Here is a 16935-nt window from a genome sequence, read left to right as displayed (position 1 = left end):
ATTTCCGGATTTCCTTCCTTCGTGCAAGTCACGCGCACCTTCCGGCCACGGATCTGTCATCATGGATGGATATACTACTTCGGATACCAGCCAGCAGAAGCCATACTATTCCCATTTGATCCAGCTCCACAAGGATAACGGCGCGGGCGATTGGCACCGATGGCTGGTGGTGGCGGCCACTCGCTCCGACATGATCACGTTCTTTAAAGGCCTGCAGAAATATGCCAAGCGGTCCGACGCCAATATCACCGAGGTGGAACCGGTGAACCTCGCCTGGTGGACTTTCAGCGCCCGGGAGGGCTACAATGTGAGGGAGCTCATCTGTCAGATCTATCGGCTGAATCCGTCCTGGTACGGCAACATCCACGAGCTGAACGATAGCCGGGGCAAGATCTGTGTGACGTTGCAGGATGATGCTGGGGGGAGGAGTTGGCCGATCCTGCCTCCCCAGGACACTTCTATCGACGGCATCTTCGTGCGTGAAGACAATGTGTGAGCCTATGCAAATCACTGGAACCCAGTCTACAGTGCTGGAAAGGGAGATGGAAGTCTGTTCTTGCGAAAGTTACGCTGTTGTGTTTGTGTCTGTGTGAATTCCACTATTGCGACGGGTGAGATATGTTCATCCGTGCTAGTCATGATATCTTTAGTAGTCTGTAGCAGAAAAGAGCTATTTCTCTGTATTTTACATGTGCGTCGTAAAGCTCGGGATTGGCATGAAAGTCGAGGGAGGAGACAAAGGACTTTTCACGCCTGTCATTCCGGACACTCATTTCGGACGAAGATTACCATCTTGAGAGGTTAGGGACGAGGTAGTGGTACGGTAGTTATCACCTAGTATAAGGGCTGTGATGGTCGTGTGGCTGGGGTAAGTGGATACTTTGCGACGCTTCTCGCTCCGTTTGCGTACTGTACTGCATGCAACGTAAACCCGGGGGGATAACCTTACCGAGCTACGACCCGTCTCCTGAATCTGGTGTTAATGTCAGCAGGCAACACTCCCGTATTCTGCAGATTTTAGTATTTGTCGCTGACTTCACGCCGACCATTCGCTAGCTTAGTCTGGGTTTGTGATGTACCCAAGACCTGCGCAACTTGATCTCAGTCAAAGTTACGCTCAAAACGAAACCTCTCGATGACTAGCTCTAGCGGGGATGCCTCGACCCAGATCCATTTCTAGGATGCAACCTAAGACATTGGGGCTCGCACTGGCTGTCGCCGCATTCATCAGCATCATCAGTCTATCAATGTACGCCAAGTGGAGTTTACCGGAACTGACAGCTCCAGATCGGGGCCGGGGATCTGCGATGGACCCTCGAGACAAAGAAAAGTATGAAAACTCTGATTCGGAACTCAATTCCAAAGTCAAACGATACTGGCAGGTGTCAGGTTGCGAAGGGTCAAGTGGGAACCCTAAGTCAACCCCGGATACGGAACCCGAACTGATCGGGCCCGCAATCGCCGCCGCAGCCGGAAAGCTTGGCAACCTAGATTTACTCCCCGAGTATAGCTTACGGGAATGTCACGGAAGTGTCATCAAAGGGTGGTTCCGTGTTTTCTCTAAGAAAGTCAAAGCCTAAATGAAGGATGGTGAAAGGGTTTGGGACCCAGAATACTCAATACTGCCATAGTAGAAAACATGCATACAAAGGAAATTACCTCTACTGGAGTCTTTCGACTCACGCCGTCATTCATTTTGTCCACTGGGGAGGTTGCATTCGGAAGGGGGCAAGTCAAGGCCTTCAACGGTTTCTGACCAATATTCAAAGAGAACCAGACGAGAGAAATAAGTAGCTGGGCTCAACAGCACCAGGCCGGCTGAAAATTGCGACATTCCATCTCTCCCACACTGTTGCGCCCTTGCATCTATTCCATCCGACACCGGTGACCATCATGATGCATTTGTCTTATATCTCCCTCATTCTGAGCGCTGCGCTCACCGCGGCCAACGCGGAGAGCGCCGGCAAATGTCCGACGCCAGTCGTGGTCCTGGACCCGAACAGCCAGCCGCACTGCTGCCCGTCTGGATACCAGCACAACGGGGTGGACTGCGTGGCCTGCGTCCCGCCCGACCTCTACTACAACCCGCGCGCGCAGAAATGCGAGAAGCCCTCGTGCCCGGACGGGCAGGTGTTCTTCTGGTCGCTGAACGCCTGCGACCACACCGACCGCTGCAAGCCGTGGGGGTACTACAACGGCCGCGACTGCGCGCCCAACCCGTACTGCCCGGACGATCGGTACTGGGATCCGCTCAAGCTGGACTGTGTCCCGACCCAATGCCAGCACGGGCAGGTGTACCTTGCCCACCTCGACAAGTGCGAGGAGAAGGCCTTCTGCGATCCCGACGTGAACCAGGTCTACCTGCCCTTCGAGAACCGCTGTGAGACCTGTCGCCCGGACGAGTATCCGAGCCCCACGGGCTGCCAGCCGCGCCCGGGCTGTCTGTACCCGGAGTACTACTACCAGGGCCCAGACAAGGGCTGCGCCCCCTGCGCCGACCAGAACACCTTCTGGAACGGCAAAGAGTGCGAGAAGCTGCCCGACTGCCTGCCGACCCAGCACCGCGTGGGCCGCGTCTGCGTGAACAACGACTGCAAGGTCGGAACCTATTGGGACAAAAAAAAGCTCCAGTGCCTTCCCGTGAAGCCCTGTGAGATCGGCTACATCTTTGACGGCGTCGATGACTGCATTCCGATCGAGTATCCCCCGGAAGGTGGGCCCATTTGCTACGTCAAGTGTGATCGGGCCGGCCCGCTCGGCAAGAAATAAATGTTGGCATGCATGCATGCGCATGCTCTCTCTGGCGATGGTCCTCGGCCGCATGACACGCCGGGAATGACTCATTCTATCCTCCAGAGGAAGAGAGGGTGTTGACGTGGGGTGCTTAGGAAATGTACTGGTGTGGAGTGGACGGAGCTGCTGGGAAGGTGCTTGGGAACGGCTAGCAGTAGTTGTTCAAATCATCTTCTATGTGATTACTACAAATTGAGAATTTTGTCCTTTTGAAGAAAGTCTTCTTGTAAGACCACTATAATGCAGAGGAGTCCTGCTCGTAGCATCAAATCCCTACATCTTTATTACACGGGCTAGTACGCAGAGCACCAGAGTCCTGTACAACTTCCCAACCCCGGTCGTAAATACGTGCATCAATAGACATAGTCCAGCTAGAGAGGCGATACTAGCTAAGCACCACGACTGCGAACGAACATTCCCCAGGTCATACAGTGTGGGCGTGATGAAAAATGTAGTGTCCTGGACCGATGCTGGGACCGCTACAAACCCGGAGCTCATTGAGTCCATGCACCTCTCCTCCCATGATTGAACCATAGAAGGGTATGATCCAGGTTGACATCAATGATCTGAAAGTCATGTTAATCGGTTCAAGCAGAGTAGCAATTGGGTTGCAATAGTGGGGTGGGGGCTCACTTCCAAAGCCAAGGCCAGACCTTGTACGCTTGCAGATGGCACCTCTAAAACCCTCTCCAGAATACGATCTATGACGCGCTGAAGTCTAGTCTAGAACCTACCTGCCGTTCCGAATGCATTCTCAAGCAGAATATACTCCGATGGGACTATTTTTATGAGATGTCTCTGGTTTTTGTAAAGACAGCAAGAGGAAGGAGTGGGAATAGACCCTCTCAGATCTAACACGTCCTTCACCTGCGTGCCCCCCGGCTTCAGGTCAATCAATCCACGTCTTTTTTCCGCGTTTCTAGTCACCATGCACTTCAATGCTTTCCTCTTCTCAGCCCTGTGTGTCAGTCCACTGGCCTGGATTGATGCCGTCGCGGCGGACAGCTGCAAGGCTCTGGCCGACGAGAATGTCGCGGACCTCAGCGACTGCTGCAGTGGGACCCTGCCGCGCAATGAGACGGTCAACTTCAACCTCATCGAGATCTCCTGTGGCCAGCGGCCCGCGTCCAGCGGCCCCATCTCCAGACTCAAGATGAACTCGGCCGTGAACTGTGTCGGCCTGGTGCTCCGCGGCGATCGCGCGCTGGTGGCGTCGTGGGATCCCGTGCGGAGGGAATGCTGGTACACCAAGGCCGGCGACCCGCCGCTGACCGAGGCCCCGGGGTTCCTCCTCATGCGCTACAAGGAGGAGTTGGAGCAGGAGGATTGTACCATCCGCGTGAAGGAGGTCGAGCAGAAGTGCCAGCAGGACCTAGCCGCGAAGCAGACGAAATGCGATCAGGAGAAGGTCGCAGACAAGACCAAGTGCGACCAAGACAAGAGTAATTTGGAGACGGAGTGCAGTAGGAAGCTTGAAGAGCAGAAGAAGTCCTGCCAGCAGCAGTGCGAGCAGGAGAAGGCCGCGGACAAGGCCAAATGCGACCAAGATAAAGCCACCTTGGAGACGGAATGCGCCAAGAAACTCGAAGATCAGAAGCAGTCCTCGCAGCAGCGGTGCGATCAAGAGAAGTCTGACGAGAAGACCAAGTGTGACCAAGACAAGGACACCTTGCGAACTGAATGCGACAAGAAGCTGGACGATCAGAAGAAGGAGGCCCAGGACCAACTGCAACAGTGCCGCCGGGAGGGTCAGAGTCATCTTGGCAACGGCGCATGGCCGAAGAACGAGGCGATGACCAACAAGAGACTTGCAGCCACTGCGCTCGCATACTCGCCCAGTGACCCCAATCAGCTGGTGACCGTCGACTTCGCCCGGAATATCGACATCCACGATGTGACGACGGCCCAGACCAGGCGGTTGACCACGATGCAATCGAGCGACGGTGTCGCGACGAGCATTGCCTGGCACCCGAGCGGCCAGTCGGTTCTGGTGGCATGTTACTATGGGGTCGTCAAGATCTACACCGTCGGACCACCGAGCACCACTCCCAGTATCTACACGCTGCTGGACGAGAAGAAGGAGTCCAGGGGGATGAAGGTCGCATTCTCGCCCGATGGAAAGACGGCTGTCGCTGGCCTGGAAGACGGCCGTGTCCTTCTGTGGGATGTGGCTACTCGTACTCGACTGCCCCTCTCAGCACAAGACAAGCACTCCGCTGCGGTCAATGGTCTGACCTTCTCCTCCAAGGACGGAACTTTGGTGACCGCGTCTTCCGATAAGACCATCAAGTTCTGGGCCGGGGGCAAAGTGACCCAGACACACCCTCTGAACGTCGAGGTTCGCAGCGTGGCCTTCTCCCCCAGCGGGGTCCACCTTGCCTGCGGCTTGCAAGACTCCAGTATCAAGATCCTAGACGCTGCGACCCGCACCCAGCGTCGGGACCTTCGAGCGCACGCCTCTGCGGTGGTGGACGTGGCATTCTCCGCCGACGGGAACGCACTGCTCTCTGCCTCCGAGGACCGAACGGTTCGCGTCTGGTCCTTGATTGGAGACTATGCGCAGACCACGGATACAGACAAGAAGGCCCAAGCCATTGCTGTGTCACCGGGAGGAAATTCCCTCGCTGTACTGTTCGACATGCGGCCGATGGTTTTCTACGCGAAGCCCTAAGCTTCGCCGTAACAACGGTGATATCGAAGTGCAGTACACTAGGAGTTCGCACCGGGTAGCCAGCGGGGATTCCTCGGTGATTATTCATATTCGTCGAGGTCTACCGCTCAATTCGAAGACGTTAATGTTTTAGTCCAATGAAATTCCATGTTTAAACAAAGCTCCTTGGGAAGTGCTCCGGAGGCTGCACTTGTATAATCATGCAAGATGACGAGACCGAGGTGGTAGCCTGATCTCGAGCTATACTCGACAGTAATGTAGTATAATCCACTCATATCAATTCTATGCATGCAACTGGTTGGTTTTGCGTGATGAACTAAGGCGTAGTACGATTGACTACCTGGGTACAGTACATACTTGAGGGTCAAGAGCCTCATCCTTGCGGTGCCCATCCACACTGGGAACACGGTTCTTCGATGACCAATTCAACTTTCTAGCGTGTGAAAAAAATCGCGATGACGACGATGATTATATAATTGAATTGGATTATCCTTGGAACCCACTAGTAGCTAGTCTAGTGGTAAAAACTACAGCTCAGCCTACGTTTGAGGGGGGGCCCAAAATACGGCACCGCCTGTTGTCCAGAGGGGAGAGTGTCAACCCCACTCATTTGAGATCGACAAGACCGGAAAACCAGTTGATCAGCTAGAAGAAAAGACACGAAATCAGTTGGTGGCGCAATTGAAGTAAGTTAGTGTAACACCGCGTCAGGCTTACATTCGCTTTGAGTCTATCGGGGTTGCCTTTGTTCGCGTCATAGTCTTGATCGAAACGGTCTAGATGAGAGCCAGCGGTTAGCGGGAAGAGTTCTTTCTCTATCCTTCCATTCTTGCTTCGCACTTACCTGACGAAACATAGAGGGTGTTATTAGGCAAAGGGTTGTTGACCAGCCCATTCCGGAATGCCTCGGCCGCCGCATCACTGCCGATCTGGCTGAAGGTAAACTTGACCGCTGTCCCGCAGGGTAAGAATTAGCAGCTGCCACTTCTCGCGGTTCAATGGAAACAGGGCCACGGACCTGGAGGCGAGTACTTGTGTGTTTGCAGAAAGTTGGCGGCGCTGGCGACCTCGTTGCGGAAGGTATCGTTAGTATCAGGGGAATTGGGAGCTCCATCTCCGATAGTCAGGATGAGATATGGGGCGCTGAGGTCTTTGTTGCTGTTGATCACGTCGTACAGCAAAGGGTTCAGGATTTTGGTCCGGAGATTGGTCCCCAAAGGCGTGCCCCCATTCGGACTGAGCTGGTTCATCTGCTCCTTGACCTGAGTCGAGGTCAGCTTGTCGGCGCCGCCGACGTCCTTGTTTATGAAGCGGATACTCGTGGTTCCACGCCCGGCTTGGGCCTCAGGGTTCACCCAGTCGAGGATGTCCATCAGCTCCGAGACAAGGACCCTGGCTGCCTCGATCCGTTTCGTGCCACTCGCGTTTTGCCCTGCTAGCGCCCAATCCATCGATCCACTATCGTCAATATACAGGACAGGTGTGTACAGCTGCGCCACCGCCAAGGTCAGAAGGTTCTGGATGGTCGGAGCGGTGGTCTGCACGCCCAGACCACTGGTCTGGACAAAGAGACTTCGTGACTGGATCGATAGCCCCGTCGGTGCAACGGAGAGAGCTTTCGCCTCAGGCTTCTTTCGAAACGCCACTGTGGCCTCCGCAATGGCTTGAATGCGAGGGTCATTCGCCGGGTAAAAGTCCTCCAAGCCTTGACGATCAATGTAGTCCAACAGGAAGTTCTTGAAGTCTTCCACCGTGTGCAGATCAGGGGCACCCTGAACGTACTCAATTAGCTCTACAAGGCATCTCATTGGAATCCGCCAAGAAGAGGCTTGCTTACCTTATTGAGTTCGGTGTCCTTGGTCAGATACTGAGCAATCCGGTCCACCGCATCTTTGGCTACATCCTTCCAGTCGCCAAAATACGCGGCGGCAAATACACCCGCACTGGTGAGGAGATTGCCCAACTCCGGTCTGTACGTCCTTGTCGGGTCTCCTTGGGGCACGAGCGCTCGCTGAATGGCGGGGTCCATCGAGTCGCGCGCCAGGGTTTTGGCGGATTCCCCGCGGGCATTGGTCTGGGTCAGGGAGGCCCCGGCCTCCACCAGCGCGTGGATCAGTTTGGGGTCCTTAGCCTGCGAGATGGCCACCATGAGCGGCGTGTCGTCACCGAAATTCGGCACCGACTCGTCGATCAGGGCTCCGGCGTCGATCAGCAGCTGGACAAGCCGTACCCTCTTCTGCTTCGGCGCCGCGGCCACGAGATACAAGGGAGACCGGCCGTCGATGTTGCGCTTGGACGGATTGGCGCCGAACTTCAGCAGAAGGCTGACGGCGCTGGTGTGCCCGTTCTTGATGGCCAATGCCAGCGCTGTCTCTCCGTTTCCCGTGGTGTTGTTGATATTGGTCCCCTTGGCCAGGTACTCCTCCAGCTTCTGCCGGGTGAGGGACCCATCATATGCGTCGTTGTACAGACTCATTTTAGCAGGGCGAACGACCAGTATGGGAAAAGGAATAGAGAATTTCGCGGTGGAGATTTATTCCTGGAAAAGGCCGTGGTTGACACTGTTGTAGTAGTACAAACAGCAGGATCGTGTCTAGACTTATACCTCCTTACAGATTGATTTCGACCATCTCGATGCTTTGCTCAACGCTTTGGGGTAGGTCGTGACGCACTCCATGCATACTACGATGCAATCCATGGATTTCTACAGCACGTCACAATACTGCGGGTGTAGCGAAGCCACGCCACCAGCACCCAAGGCTAACAAATTCTCGGAACGGCTGAGCGTTTGCGCTGTTTTCTGATGTCCGAATGCGATATACAGCTGCAAAACTCAATGTGCAACTGATCTTGGGTCTGGTTGCACTGGCACCACGGTCCGCACGACAGTCGAACCATGCATCCAATGTTACATTGGCTCGTTGCGGTAATAGGCTTGGCCAGATCATACTGTCCTTTGTGTCGCCTTGCAACTCGTGAGATTATTAAATCATGCTCCTAAAAGAAACCATAAACCGTTTCTTGCCGGGTTTTGGGTGAAAGCCCTAACATCAGAACCCGATGATGCTTCTCCGCCATCGAGACTTGTGGAAGTAAAGAGGATGACGCTACTATTACAAGCATACCCGCTCGTTTTCTGCATCAATTCACATCATAGATTCGACGGTAAGGAGGCTTGGAAACACTCCTATCATATACCAATCGTCCCCCCCCTCCCCGCATGGCATACCCGCATTCAACTTAGGTAGCAAACGATCCAAATAGACCTGCTCCCTCATCTCCCTTCATCCCTTCGCTATTCAAAATAAGCTTCAAGCCTTATTCTTTCTGGGGACAGGAGCCAGCGTTTGTTACTTGATGATTTCTGTGCATGGTCAGCCACTATAGGTGTTGATGTGACGAATGAATAGAGAAGGTATGGTCAATGAATTTGTGTGTCATCCTACTTCGCAGATGTAGTGCCAGTTTCTTGCCCATCCAGCGTTCAACAGCTGCCTACCCCGATAGCCCGATTTAATAATATACATTGGTGAAATCCTCCCTTGATGCATCAACTATAAAAGACTGATATCCCATCCTGCCTCGCTATATGGCTCGCACCTGTCGCTCACATACACCCGAGGCTGAGAGGATGGGCAACCCTGTTGGTCACACACTGTTTGTGTGTAGCGGTGGATCAAATTCTAGACGATAAAATAAACGGATTCTATGCTATCAAAATCCAATCAAATCCATGCTAGGAGAGCAGCAGTGGATAAGAAACAATGATTGATAACCGTCGCTCAAACAATCCTTATACCAGTAGTAATAAAAACCATGCATTAACTCATTTCTATTCTATTTTTTATCTATTCTTTCCCAACTAAAAACAAGAAGAGAAAAGAGCACGATGAAGTAAGTATACCAATAATAACAAATGAAGTAGACTCAAGACCACTTATAGGCGATGCTGATTTAAAATAAAAATTCAAACGAGAATTTATCAGTTTACAAAACATTCCACCAAGTATACGAAATATACTATCATTATAAACTCCACTATTGACATGGGTGAAATTCGAAGAAACTTTTCTAAGCTCAACACCGGCCTACACGCCCTTCCAAGCAAGGCCCACACGACAAAACGATCAGCAGAATCGTTTTCTACTCATCAATTTCCACTCCTAAGCATGCGCTCCGAAACACCGACCTTATCAAGCCTGTCCGAGATGCTTATCAAGCACCGCCTTGGGAGTAGCGCTTCGGCTGTAATCTCAAGCCCGCGTCGGGATTAAGATCTACCCCGAATGTGGATTAATTGCCTCATCGAAGGCTAGACCATCGGCATCATGCCGGTATAGCCCTGAAAAGACTTCGCAGCTATCTATATAGATGGTCAGGACGCTCTGCCCTAGTTCGTGTCTCTGTTCCAAGACAAAGTGACTCCAGTTTATCTGAATACCGTCAATCACCCCATTGTTCTATACCTAATCCTTACCTTACAAAAATGGCCACCTTCAGAAAAGTCGCTATTATCGGAGTATGCTATCCACACATTACCCATCCCCTCTACCGTCATCTTGTCCCTAACCATATCTTTCAGGCTACCGGAACCCTGGGCTCGCGCATCGCCAGCGCTCTGGCAGCCGCAGGCCACGAAGTGACCGCGCTGCAGCGCCAAGATTCCAACAAAGCGGCTCTCGAAGGCTTGAAAACCGTCAAGGTCGACTACCACAACAAAGCTGAATTGATCGCCACGTTTACCGGACAGGATGTCGTTATCAGGTTCGTTAATGTCAATCTCATGTTCCCTCCACAATCCAACTAAACCCCTCAGCGCCGTCCCCTTCCCCCAACTCGCCACGGAAAAAACCATCATCGACGCCTGTATCGCCGGCGGCATCAAACGCTTCATCCCCTCGGAATTCACCACCATGCTGGAGTCCCCACTAGCCATCAATCTCCCCATCGCGAGAGAGAAGGTTCTCATCCGTCAATACCTCAACTCCACCCTCCCCACCCCCGCAGGAACCACAACATGGACCTCCATCAACAATGGTGCCTTCTTCGACATGGCCCTGAAATACGGGGTGCTGGGGCCCAACCCGATCACCAAGAAAGCCAGCTTCCACGACGGCGGCGACAAGCCGATCGCCGTCTCGCTGCTCGCGGATATTGCATCCGCGGTGGTCAAGCTCCTGGAGGACGGCACGTTCGAGGCTGCTGCCAACCAGGCGGTGTATATCTGCTCGGCGGCGGTGACGGAGCGGCAGCTGACGCGGCTGGTTGCGGAGGTGCTGGGGACGGAGTTTGGGGCACCGGAGGAGGTTTCGGTGAAGGAGCTGATTGCGGAGTCAGACAAGAAGTTGATGCAGGGGGATCAGTCGGTGATCATCAATTACTATTTTCAGATGATGTATGGGGAGGGGTATCGGGGTGGGGATTTTATGGAGTTTAATTGGAATGAGCGGTTGGGATTGAGGATCATGGGGGAGGAGGAGCTGAAGGAGACTATTGGGGGGATTTTGAGAAACTAAGTAGGTAGCTAGGTTGGGGGTATTTCCTTGGCTGTGTTAGGTGTTGATGTACTATAGAGAATAGTGCTTCTGGGTTTGTGTAATCCAATGTGGGCCTTGTTTGTAGGTTGAGTTCATGATGGTTTGTATTGTACATAGTTCTGGGTTGCAGAGCTCCTTCGTTCGATCCCCGGGGTACTTGGAGACTAGACTCAAGACAGCAATGTAACGGCATGTCAGACAGCCTGTTCAGTCGAGCTTGAGTTTCACCCACCTTGGTCACTTCGAACCACGAGACTATCGAAGCCCTTCTGCTCTGGAAGGTAGTCCTGTTTGAATGGGGGGTTGGTAGCCATGTTGCATTATTGATGATGGTACGTGACTGTTCTTCCATCCGGTTGTCGACGATGATGTTTCCGCGAGCGAGGATTACAGGTACATCTACTTGGTGATTACATCCTCTTAGCATCCTGAGGTTGAGTGACTTACTAGTGGGGTGGAATTGCCCAGGTCAAAGACGCCGAAGACGCCGGATTCGCCAAACACGCCCGCCAATTCAGCAGTCTGTTCTTCTACCTGCCTTGATTAGGTAGGTCGCCATCCGCAGAGCAATTGATACGTCCTTTGATCAACCAGGGGCGTTTTAGTCCTTGAGGATATCCCAGAACGACAAGTCATACCGTCTAGTACAACTACAGAAGATATTCAATGGACAGAGATCCATTATTGGTAAAGCTTGTTTGGATTCATTAGTGCATTCGGGTCATCCCTTTCGCTCTGACACGGAAGGTCTTTCTCATCTGGGTGGTGATTATGAGCGGGCTTGACTGATCCTACCCAATGCCGACGGTTAGAGACCACATGTTCTTTTCCCTACTCTGATAGACAAAAAGGTGGACGTACCGAGAAAGAAGGCAGCTCGAGTAGACGATCTGCATGTTTTAGACGCTCAGAGGGTTGGGGCCATGATCACAGCCGCGCAAGCGGACTGACAGGTTCCAAAGGCGCTATTGCGGGCAAGAATTGTTGCTGGGACCGTGGCTCCGAGTGAGGCTCCCCATGTGAAACCTGCCACAGAGTAGCAGGCCATCACCACGGCCGCGCAACCGGCCTGACAGACCCCGTAGGCCGCGGGCCCTGCGGAGGCGTAGCTGGCCGCAAAAGCGAGGATGCTTAGGGCTGGATAGATTCATCGTGATGGTTGTTCGTATGGTTGGCGTTGTGTCTGTGGAATGGTAGTTAGGAGAGTCTTTGGTTGATGTTGATTCAAGGAAGATTGGAGATTGGTTTTTGGCTTTTCAGGACAAGTACTGGGAGCGATGGCCGGTATATATACCGTAGGCTTACCACATGACCGATGAAAAAACAACGCTGTAGTGTTACCCCTTTCAATGGTGTTATGTCATCTTCCTACAATCCAATCCATTCACCACCGTGTTAAATGTTGAGTGTACCTACCTGCCTTTGTAGGGTTGCAGCGGGTGAAAGACCTACTGCGGAAAAGCAGAGACCATGAAAGCATACAATACAGAAACCTGCAAAACAGGTTCAAACAGAAATATGCGCAATGCAAGAGAGCTGAATGTTTCCCAACTTCGTTGTGTTGATTTTAGTGTTGGAGGTTGGATGGCAGATACGCCCTCTCATACTACACTCATTTGGAGGAGGAATGCAGCAAGATATACAGTTGGTTGGTATGTGGTAACACAGGCCCTGGTGCTAGGATAGCCAATATTGTACGGACATTGTCCGGCAGCAGTTTCTGGCCTATTTCAGCCAGCCTTCCGTGTTACTGACAAAGGCGTTCGCGCAAATGGTCTGAGAATATCTCACTGTCTTCATCCCCGCTGTTAAGATCATGTGCTCTTCTATTGTTCATCTGGACTGCGCCACCTTTCCTCCGGTCTAGTCACCGGTTACCGTACAACCATGACGGCGGATGACTGCCAGTGGCATCACTGGTGGGGCCGAATACTCATTAGGATATCACTCATTCAACACAAGCTACAGCCAAAGAAACGCAGCCGCGGTTGTTCTCTCTAGCGATGCCTGCCACAATAAGGCTTGATAAGTATCCTCGCAGATCCGCATTCAAAATCTTTTTAATTCGTATTCTAGTATTCCTCACATAATGACTACGCCGCCGTCATACCCCCATCAACCATGTGCACGCCACCTGTCGTGAACCCAGAGTTCTCGTCAAGCAGATAGGTCACAAGTCCGACCACCTCCTTAGTCGATCCCACCTTTTTCATAGGGATCGCGTTCACCAGGGTCTTCATCAGACTCTCCGAAACCGCATTCCGCAACATAGGTGTATCAATCGGACCCCTGCCATCATCGTCAGCGATCGAGCCTTACAAACCTCGCACTTGACGGGAATGAAAAATAGAAGAGATGAAAAAGAGAAAAGAAAAACAAGCAGAAACCCGTAAAAACAAAGAGAGAAACTCACGGACAAACCGCATTAACCCGCACCCCATACGGTGCCGCATCCATCGCGGCGGAGCGCATAATCCCCAGCACCGCATGCTTACTTGTAGTGTATGCCGACAGGTTCGGCGCCCCCGTGACCGACGCATTACTACCGAAGACCACGACAGACCCTGTGGAGATCTCCTGCCGAGTGACCGCATCTACCATGTACTTCAGCGCCGCGCGGACGAGATTCAGCGTACCCTGCACGTTGACCCGCTGAGCAAACTCCCAGTCCTCGTCCGTCACGTTCCAGATGGGTTGCTGGCCGGATTCCCGGGGGTGAGCGCCCGCTGTGTTGATTGCGCCGTCCAGGCGGCCGAAGTGGGTGACGGTGGCGGCAAGCCACGACTCAACGGCGGAGCGGTCGCAGATGTCGGCGCTGCGGGCCAGGATGTTCGTCTTGCCGATGAGGGGCTCTAGTTCAGTGATGAGGGTGTCGAGACCCGGTTGGGAGAGGTCGGTCACTGCGAGGCGGGCGCCGAGGTGGGCGAGGTGGATGGCGATGGCGTGGCCGATGCCGGAGGCGGCGCCGGTGATGGCGTAGACTTTGCCTTGGTGGGTGGACATGCTGGCTGCCATGTATTAATTCTTGTTGTTTGGGTTAGGGTTAAGTTAAGAGAGGTGATAACTTGCTTTCTGATATACAAGCAGGAGACGAAGGTTTAGGGTGCGTTGTGGGGTTACTTGTATGTACTGTACGTGCATGTCTGTGGAACTATGATGCGGGAGGCTGGAATATGCTGACCTTAACTCCGAATGTAGTGTCTTCAAAATGTGGATCGGTGGGCAGTGATTACTAATGCGAAATGCCTATCAAAAACAGGCGTGGATGCTTGGCTCCGCAACTAGAACCTCATATCAAGACCGTGGACTGGTACAGCCAGCGGGAATAAACCAACCAGAAACCATTGTCTTAAGAAATGGCACAAAATGCATATACGGGCTCTCCTTGAGCACAACAGCACAACAGGCGACGAAACTCAAGTAGCACAACTAGGCTATAGTCCTCTACATCAAGTACAATCCGTCTCACAACATCACGGAGCCTACACATCAATTGTTCTCTTCGGACGAACTCTCATATACTACTCTTGCTTAGGTTCACGCCAGAAAGATAAATGCTTTTCCGCATGATACCCTGTGTGTGAACTTTTGACCTCCCGACTTTACCATCTCTATCATAATGGATCACGCTACAACCGTCGATCTAATAAAAGTCTTTCTGATACTATACAACATGAACTATATCTACCGCAACGACTATCCACGGGTCGAAACCTTTACTTTAGAAGACACTTTCACAGCCTCACTGGGTATAATCCGTACTATGCGCAATCACTTCCATATTATCCATATTCTCTTTCAGCCCATCAACCTTAGCCCGCAGCACCGTATAACAATCCGACCCCAGCGGCATGCGGAGACACAAAGCTGTCTGAGCGCAGAGACCCTGCTGCTCGACAGCATCAAAAATCCGCGCCGCCGCCCTCTCCGGATCACCCCGCTGCGTCCCGTCGACAGTATCGTAACGCTGCATTGCTTGGCCCAGCGCTTTGCCCTCATACGCCGGGTTTAGCCCCGCCGCCGGTTTCACGTAAGCGGAGAGAAACCCGGTGCGAAAGCCGCCGGGCTGCACGATGAGCACCCGAATGTCGAATTCGGCGAGCTCTGCGGCTAGACTTTCGGAGAGACCTGAGAGGAAGATGTCAGTAGGGTCACCAAATCCCTCGGGGCCGTGGCTTACCTTCGAGGCCAAACTTGCTGGCGGAATATAACGCGGTAGCGGGACGACCGATCAGGCCCGCAACGCTAGAGATGTTGACGATGCACCCGGTCCTCTGCTCGCGCATGGAGGGGAGGCAGCCCTGGATGACGCGGATTGGGCCGTAGAGGTTGGTGTCGATTTGCTGGTGTATTTCGGTCTCACTGCAGGTAGTACCCTAAGTCAGCATACCCCATCCAGAAATACAAGCATTTACGCAGTGTTCGAGTGATGCAGACTCACTTCATATCTTCAATACTGCCCAGGATGGAGTACCCGGCATTGTTCACCACCACGTCAAATCCCCCATGTTCGCGGGAGAGGCACGCAACATGCTCTTTTGTCTTGGGATCCGTCACGTCAAGTTCTGCCCACACGCCTCCTATTTCCTCGAAATGAGGGTAGGTCTGTTGCGCCTTGGATACATTCCGCACCGCACCGACGACCTTGTGTCCTGCTCGGAGGACATGGTGAGCTAGCGCGGCTCCAAGCCCGGACGATGCGCCGGTGATTAACCAGGTTTTGCTCATAATGCTATGTCTGAAATTCGGAAAGCTCCTTCAGTTCCCGAAAAGACCTATGATCTACTCCGCAGCGGATGGCACGCTTCTTAAATATACTCTCGGTTGTACAGGTGAGCTCCGGCAGGCAGTCAACTCATGATCTCATGCGCCCGGGAAATGAAACCGAGACCCCACTCTCGGCAAGCCGGAACCACCTCGAAAATCCCTAGTTCTAGTGCGCGCCCCACTAATTAGCTAGGCCAAGACGGAGATATCCATGGACTTAGCAACAGGGTCCTCATCAGTCGGCGTTAAGCTGTCATCATCACCGACCCACTATGCGTCGGCTGGACCTCGCTCTTACTGGGGTGTGAAGACTGGTAGGAACGGCTAGGCAGTCTGTGTGCTGCCACTCCTATATAGGCCAGCCACTGCACAATTGACTATCCAGAGATCCTCCAATCTCATACTACTCTCCCCTAGGATCCACCATCACCAACAGCAAATCAACCCCTATCAAGCCCTCAAAAATGTCCTCACCACCACCCAACACCCGCCGCATCATCACAACCCACACCCCCTCCCGTACCGCCACCATCGCCATCAACGCCCCAAAAGCACCCACCGCCCTCGACGACGGCACCTACCTCAACCCCCTCTGGTCCTCCACCGAGATCCCCGCCACGATCGACCAAGATCCCACCAAGATCGAACCCAGCACCACCGCCGCAGCAACCGGCGGCTCCGTCTTCTGCACCTACGATCTGCCCCCGCGATACGAGGGCCCAATGCATCGCTCCATCACCCTCGATTATGTCACCGTCACCCGCGGCGTGGTCACGCTGAGCACGGATGACGGGTCCACGGTGACGCTACAGGCGGGCGATACGGTCGTGCAGAGGGGGACCATGCACAAGTGGGGGAATCCGTCGGATGAATGGGCTAGGTTGACTTCCGTGATGGTGCAGGCGAGACCGGTGGTGGTGGAGGGGGAGGAGATGGGGGCTGTTTGGCCGTTTTAGGACTTTCGATTGTCTAGTGGATGGGATGGGGTGGTCAATTTGATGAGTGATTCGGGTTTGTGGTGGGTTTATGTGGAAGGTGTGCAGGGGACCCATTCTGTCTACTTCCGGGGTAGTCGGGTTGAAATGGGGCGTTGTTGTTATTTTTTTTTCTTTTCTTTTTTTTTTTTTCTTTATTCAAAGAAGAGTCCTGTCATACCCCAGGCCCAGG

General features: G+C 53.1%; 7 protein-coding genes across 7 annotated transcripts; 4 read left to right on the top strand and 3 right to left on the bottom strand.

The window, feature by feature from the left end:
- Positions 1-1893: 1893 nt before the first annotated feature.
- On the top strand, positions 1894-2769 carry ASPACDRAFT_64532 (uncharacterized protein; the record flags this gene model as incomplete). Its single annotated transcript, XM_020204008.1, has 1 exon — positions 1894-2769. The coding sequence occupies one exon, from the start codon at positions 1894-1896 to the stop codon at positions 2767-2769; it is 876 nt and encodes a 291-aa protein (XP_020051597.1).
- Positions 2770-3721: 952 nt separating this feature from the next.
- On the top strand, positions 3722-5464 carry ASPACDRAFT_64531 (uncharacterized protein; the record flags this gene model as incomplete). Its single annotated transcript, XM_020204007.1, has 1 exon — positions 3722-5464. The coding sequence occupies one exon, from the start codon at positions 3722-3724 to the stop codon at positions 5462-5464; it is 1743 nt and encodes a 580-aa protein (XP_020051596.1).
- A 606-nt stretch (positions 5465-6070) lies between these two features.
- ASPACDRAFT_47999 (ankyrin repeat protein) lies at positions 6071-7940 on the bottom strand (the record flags this gene model as incomplete). Its single annotated transcript, XM_020202046.1, has 5 exons — positions 6071-6109; positions 6182-6240; positions 6309-6416; positions 6483-7236; positions 7302-7940. The coding sequence occupies 5 exons, from the start codon at positions 7938-7940 to the stop codon at positions 6071-6073; spliced, it is 1599 nt and encodes a 532-aa protein (XP_020051595.1).
- A 2010-nt stretch (positions 7941-9950) lies between these two features.
- ASPACDRAFT_36543 (aromatic alcohol reductase) lies at positions 9951-10980 on the top strand (the record flags this gene model as incomplete). The annotated part of the gene is made up of 3 exons (XM_020200216.1): positions 9951-9983; positions 10047-10228; positions 10281-10980. The coding sequence occupies 3 exons, from the start codon at positions 9951-9953 to the stop codon at positions 10978-10980; spliced, it is 915 nt and encodes a 304-aa protein (XP_020051594.1).
- A 2063-nt stretch (positions 10981-13043) lies between these two features.
- ASPACDRAFT_1860298 (SDR family NAD(P)-dependent oxidoreductase) lies at positions 13044-14147 on the bottom strand. The gene is made up of 3 exons (XM_020197733.1): positions 14071-14147; positions 13415-14009; positions 13044-13290 (listed from the first exon to the last, which is right to left on the bottom strand). The coding sequence occupies exons 2-3, from the start codon at positions 14002-14004 to the stop codon at positions 13095-13097; spliced, it is 786 nt and encodes a 261-aa protein (XP_020051593.1). The 5' UTR covers positions 14005-14009; positions 14071-14147; the 3' UTR covers positions 13044-13094.
- Positions 14148-14743: 596 nt separating this feature from the next.
- ASPACDRAFT_1883598 (putative short chain oxidoreductase/dehydrogenase) lies at positions 14744-15851 on the bottom strand (the record flags this gene model as incomplete). The annotated part of the gene is made up of 3 exons (XM_020198337.1): positions 15443-15851; positions 15182-15363; positions 14744-15129 (listed from the first exon to the last, which is right to left on the bottom strand). Exons 1-3 carry the CDS (start codon positions 15727-15729, stop codon positions 14744-14746), a joined length of 855 nt encoding a protein of 284 aa, XP_020051592.1. The 5' UTR covers positions 15730-15851.
- Positions 15852-16001: 150 nt separating this feature from the next.
- ASPACDRAFT_82096 (cupin domain-containing protein) lies at positions 16002-16871 on the top strand. Its single transcript, XM_020206026.1, has one exon. The coding sequence runs from the start codon at positions 16233-16235 to the stop codon at positions 16722-16724; it is 492 nt and encodes a 163-aa protein (XP_020051591.1). The 5' UTR covers positions 16002-16232; the 3' UTR covers positions 16725-16871.
- The last annotated feature ends 64 nt before the right edge of the window (positions 16872-16935 follow it).

This window comes from Aspergillus aculeatus, assembly GCF_001890905.1.
Source record: "Aspergillus aculeatus ATCC 16872 unplaced genomic scaffold ASPACscaffold_21, whole genome shotgun sequence".
NCBI lineage: Eukaryota > Fungi > Ascomycota > Eurotiomycetes > Eurotiales > Aspergillaceae > Aspergillus > Aspergillus aculeatus.
This window is presented reverse-complemented; position numbering and strand designations above follow the sequence as displayed.

Coding starts and splice junctions, on each gene's coding strand:
- ASPACDRAFT_1860298 (XM_020197733.1), bottom strand. CDS start 14,004: ATGTCCACCCACCAAGGCAAAGTCTACGCCATCACCGGCGCCGCCTCC. Junction 13,291..13,414: donor CGGGTTAATGCGGTTTGTCC/GTGAGTTTCTCT, acceptor CGATGATGGCAG/GGGTCCGATTGATACACCTA.
- ASPACDRAFT_82096 (XM_020206026.1), top strand. CDS start 16,233: ATGTCCTCACCACCACCCAACACCCGCCGCATCATCACAACCCACACC.